At 41.5% G+C, this 5,891-nt stretch overlaps 1 protein-coding gene across 1 annotated transcript; it reads right to left on the bottom strand.

Annotated features, from left to right (window-relative positions):
• Positions 1–1,543: 1,543 nt before the first annotated feature.
• LOC309694511 (tripartite motif-containing protein 16-like) lies at positions 1,544–5,522 on the bottom strand. The gene has a single exon (XM_082514658.1). The coding sequence runs from the start codon at positions 3,961–3,963 to the stop codon at positions 2,287–2,289; it is 1,677 nt and encodes a 558-aa protein (XP_082370784.1). The 5' UTR covers positions 3,964–5,522; the 3' UTR covers positions 1,544–2,286.
• Between the last annotated feature and the right edge of the window lie 369 nt (positions 5,523–5,891).

Here is a 5,891-nt window from a genome sequence, read left to right as displayed (position 1 = left end):
CTAGCAAAGTCAAAATCACCTTGATTCATTTAACTTGAATTCAATTATAAATGTAATCATTTTATTGAACAATTAATTTCATTTCAATGAAAAACAATTACTTAAAAGAAAGAGATTAAGTTGGAGAGAGACATGTGGCCATCTTTTAGTGAGTTAGACCCTGATTAAGGGGTATTTTTAAAAGTAAAGCCCATCTCTCAAAGTCCCTGCCGGCCTGCCTCCACCTCGGGAAGTCTGTGGGTGCAGACGGAGGTGAGGAGCACCACAGGCGGCAGAGAACTGTCTGTAGCCCCGGAGTGAGGCGTCGTGAACCGAAGCAGACAGCGAACTGTGGCACAGTGCAGAAAACCGAAGCTTTCCCTCCCTGTTTGGTTTTGATGTGTCTCATGAAAGTCTATTGTTAAAAGTTTACCTTTAAAAAAAACGGACGCACTTGTTTGATTAGCTGCTCTCTGATTTTAGCCTGTTAGCTTACAGACTGAGCTCAGATCGTTCCTGTGTTAGTTCATTGAGAACATCACAGTTTTACATACCTGCTGCGTGACTTCATCTCGGGTCTCCGGCTGATATACAGCAGTCTGAGCCAGTGGCGGATCTCATCATCCTGGACGACTGTTTTTAATGTTTTTAACCACGGAGATTTCTTCTGCATCATCAGTCTCTCATTGTTAAACTCTCCCAGAAACTGAAGACAGTTGTGCCATTTCCGCGCTTCTTCTTCTTCTATTGAGTAGACGGCAGACTACACATGTCCAAGGGTAATACTGTCCTCCTCAGGCCATTGGCATCAAGTCAAAGCCTTAAAGTCTGGTACTTTGCGCATGGTCATTTTTTACGAACAGCAGAATCACAAGACAAAGCGTGCCAATGTTTATACTTTTCACTGTGACTGCCAAATAGATGAAAAAGTAGATGTTAAAAAACAACTTATAGTTTTGTCATTGGGCTGGTAGAAAGCTATGAGTTTCTGTCCCTTTGTCTGACCTTAGAGACTTATTTTAAAAGGAAACATTACAATCCTTTAAAGCAAGTATTTTCACCTCTGTTCCCCCCTCTGTACTTAGCTTTTTTGTTGTCATGTCAGTAATTGTCCAGTTGATGGCTCCCTTGGATCACAAGCCTGTCTCATGAGTCCAAGTGAATATATTCTTAATAAACAGCTTTGAAGAATTTGTGACCAACTTTGTTTAATTCGGAACATCATCATCATGAGTCAAACTCACTCTTGGATCTACAAAATATTTAACAAAAACAAACATCACTGAATCATAAGGTATTTGCTCCAACTCTTAGTCCAGAAACACATGAGTGAACTAGATCAGCTGCTCCTCCAGTTCAGCTGTGGATTTATATCATTATTTATATTTGTAAAGTGGATATGCAGTTTTTCAGTACTAATATAAGCATTTTATATCATTGCTTTATTGACAGATGTTTGGTGTTCAAGGTCAGGCATCAGTTTGAAAAAAACAAACAAACACACTGAGTTGAACTTGAACTTCCTACTGACAAAAACTAAAATTGGTCCAAAAATAACCAGAAACATATAAGAAGCATCCTGGAGGTGCTGCAGACAAGATAGGACCAATAACATGTCAACAGGAAATCCTTTTTACTAATTTGTTTATTTCTTTTTAGATTTTTACTCTCCATTTTAAGCCATGATGTTTGCTGATACTGTGTTCCTACTGTTTGTTCTCATTAATAGTTCTGTTTTTAACATTCTGTGCTGAAGCTGGAGGAAATGTTTCTACAGTGTCAGATGATACAGCTCCAAACTAAATAAGTGACTAACTAACGATGCTTTAATACACTTTACTATAAATTATGATATAGTGCACTTTCTTAAAATTTCTTATTGCTCTGTAATTAATTGTTTTCTTTATAAATGTACAAATGAGAATAAAATCTGTGTGATAAAGGAAGGTCTGTAGACTTCTCTGTTAAGATCAGTGAAGAGAAACAACAACATACAAATACCTAAGAAAAATATTCAGTAAACATTTAGAAGATAGAGAAGTTTATGTTGTCATGTGGAGAAATTTTTCAAATAAAAATATCCATAAGCATTGATAGTCTCCATGGCTGAACAGACACAGGAAAGAGCTCCACCTATAAAACGTAAAAACATCAAGACAACATGTTGAAGATGTCGAGGTACTGCCCATAATGTTTGACTGACATCTGATTTATGTGCAGCACATAAATACCACAATAATGATGGAGAGAAACTAAAAGGGAACTAAAATACAGATTTAAACTTACAACAATATGAAAGACTTCAGTCTATTTCACTTTAATCAACTCAGCAGTGGCTCCATAACCATAGTAAAGCCTCAGTCCAGCATAGAGCGGCTGAGTGAATGTGGTCTGGACTCTGTGGAGGAGAGTCATGGTTTCAGAGACGCTGTAGAAGGACAAAATACCTGCTCTGTGATCCAGGTACACTCCTACTCTGGAGGAACGAGGACCTGAGACAGGAATTTCAATGTTGTTGTACCAAAATATATATCTGTTGTTGGTACAATCTAATGACCAAGATTTGTCATTATATCCAAATCCACATTCATTACCCCATCCTTCTCTGCTGATATTCTTGTATGCGACTGCTACATAACCTCCTCCCCCTCTCCACTCCACCTCCCAGTAACAACGTCCAGTCAGACTCTCTCGACTCAGGACCTGACACCTGTTAGTGAATCTGTCTGGATGATCAGAATAAGACTGTTGTTGATTCATTAATGTTGCTTTTCTGTTCCCCTCTGATAATAACAGCTGTTTGTTTGCTGTGTTTGGATCCAGTGTGATTTTACATGAATATTTTAAGAATCCAGCTCTGGTCTTTGGCTCTGGTCGTGACAGTAAAACATCCACTTCAGTGACTGTCAGTGAGATGTTTGTCCGTTCCTCTCTCAGAATGTCCTGTAGTTTATCTCTGACCTCTGACACAGCTGCTGTCACATCCTCAAAGTAGCTCAGAGGACGGATATTGATGCTGGATGAGTCTGTAGACTCACTGAGTGCTGACAGTGAGGGGTAGTTGTGTAGAAACTGGATGTGATCCTCTGTGTGTGAGAGCTGCTTCAGCTCAGCATCTTTCCTCTTCAGCTCAGTGATCTCCTGCTCCAGCTTCTCCTGAAGCTCTTTGACTCGACTCACTTCAGTTTCCTGCTGGGATCTGATCTGCTGCTTCACATCAGAGCTTCTTTTCTGGATGAGATGGATCAGCTCAGTGAAGATCTTCTCACTGTGCTCCACTGTTTGATCAGCAGACTGATTGATGGCCTCCACCTCCTGTTGAAGCAGCTTCACATCTTTCTCTCTGTCCTGGATTCTCTGCTGGATGTTTTGTCGACTCACCTCCAGCTCTCTCTGCCTCTCAGTCCTTTCTGCTGCAGCTGAGACTGTGTCGTGGCCTTTATGTTCATCCACAGAGCAGAGATAACAGATACTCTGCTGATCAGTACGGCAGAACATCTTCATCACCTCATCATGACGAGAGCAGATGTTCTCCTGGAGCTTCTTGGAGGGCTCCACCAGCTTGTGTTTCTTTAATGGAGCAACATCATAATGAGGCTGAAGGTGTTTCTCACAGTAAGATGCCAGACAGACTAAACAGGACTTGAAGGCTTTCATTTTTCTTCCAGTGCAGACATCACAGGCCACATCTTCAGGTCCAGCATAGCAGTGATCAGCAGGAGCAGCTTGGAGTCCAGTCTTCTTCAGCTCCTCCACTAAAACTGCTAACATGGTGTTTTTCTCCAGGACAGGCCTCGCTGTGAAAGTCCTCCGGCACTGAGGGCAGCTGTAGATTTTCTTCTTTTCCTCTTCATCCCAGAAGCTTTTAATACAGTTCATGCAGTAGCTGTGTCCACAGGGAATAGTCACCGGATTCTTCAGTAGATCCAAACAGATCGAACAAGAGAAGGTTTCTCGGTCCAGCTGAACACTTTTCTGCGCCATTTCACCCAACAGTGTCAGTGACTGTGTGAGTTTCACTTCCTCAGAACTGAAACTGCTCTGATCTAAACAACATAGGTTTCTGTAGCGAATGGGATCTGTCAGCTCTTATACGTCACCACATGTTGGTTGCACCCATCTTCAAACTGCAGATCAGAAGGGGAGGGAACAAGGGAACATGTGGACAGAGAGGAGGTGCTGAGTTAGAGAGCAGGAAGAGGGAGGGTTATCAGACACTAATTCAATCCTGGAACATGTGAGCCTGTGAGTTTTTCATTTAAAAATAGCACTGCTCAGCCTTTAAAGTTGTTAAATAAACTTAACATTTAAAAGACAATCTTTTTATGTAAATTAGTTTAAATTATCATTTTAGTCATTACAGGATATCAAATACTGCAGCTGAACTAAGAAATTGTTGTAGAAAAAAGCAATAAAAGGTCGTTCCCCCTCTGTCCCCTCCTGGTCACCTGTGCCTCAATTTTATGAGATGAGATGGATCAGCTCAGTGAAGATCTTCTCACTGTGCTCACTGTTTTATCAGCAGACTGATTTTATTCCACAACCTAGACATCCACATTACTCACACTCTCATAACACATACATATAGGGCCTTGGGATCGGGCATGTTATACGGTGTCCAGAGGACAGTCTTTGTATTCAACCTCACCTCTGGCGCCGGTGCCCACCTCTCAGTTTTAAATGCATGTAGACATTGAGGGTTCTCAGGAGGGGCCGTGCTGTACAGTACATGTACAGTGTCCATTTGTGTCTGTATCCAGGTTGGATGAGCACCGAGTATTTGTATATGTGTGTGTAACAGGGCAGCCCTTAGCGGCTGGAAACACAGTGAGACAGACCAAGGCAAGTGTAGTGGAACAAAGTATTTATTTGCTCTATGGCTCTCCTTACAACAATTAACTTGTCGAGCTTCTTCACAGCACAAAAAATCCATCCTCTAATGACAACTGGCAGCCTTAAATATGTTCAGCTGTCACAGACTTAACCATTATTCCACTCTCAGGTAAATTCTTAAATCCCAACCTTCCACCACAGTATACAATATATCAATAAGAATAAATAAATACATAAATACATCTTCACATTTACATATTAATAAATATTTCACACTTTATTGTTACACCAAACCCAATATTATAAAAACCCAGAAACCCAAGCACAAAAAGATTCACCACACTCTCTTTACCAATGGTCTCTCCCGGAACCTTTAAATGGTGTCTGGACCCCCGGGGAAACATTTGCCCAAACACCTTGAAGAGGACACAGGCAAGAAAGGTGAGTAATCATTAACTTACAAACACTTATTTGCACCACTTTTATCCCTAGATTTCACACACACATTTGCCTTAGTTTTCCTTCTTGGTAAACCTTAATCACAATCTCAATCACCATTCTTCTCTCCTGACAGACAACCACCACATTCCTTGACGAGGAGCAGCTGTGCAGGATCTGAAATAAGGCTACCAACTGATTTTAAAATTCCCAATAAATAGACAATAAATATTTAAACTGCTTGTGTGCAAATCCATGCTTAAAGTGCAATGCTCATAAATTGCTTGATAAGGTGCTTTTAATAAAGTGAAAGGTGTGCTCTAAAGTGCTATACATATAATATAAATAAATGCAGTAAGGGAGTCCTCTTCCTTACAGTGTGCATGAGGGTGGGAATGCATGTTTGGGTCTGTGTGCGCCTATTCGTCTGTGTCTATATGTCAGCTTGGGTCTTACACTCCACCCCCTTGGAACATCTCAGGCCCTCCAAGGTATGGAGGCTTATTTCCCCTCACCACACTCCCTGCTGGTGGCTGATGCCCTCAGACATCGGTGCGTTCTTGGTGTCCAGGGCTGGACGCTCAGGTCTGTACCAGCTCACTCCCCGGTACGGCTGCTTGGTGGGGCCTGGTGCCTGTGGC

Source organism: Aulonocara stuartgranti, assembly GCF_965226115.1.
Source record: "Aulonocara stuartgranti genome assembly, chromosome: 18".
Classification (NCBI taxonomy): domain Eukaryota; kingdom Metazoa; phylum Chordata; class Actinopteri; order Cichliformes; family Cichlidae; genus Aulonocara; species Aulonocara stuartgranti.
This window is presented reverse-complemented; position numbering and strand designations above follow the sequence as displayed.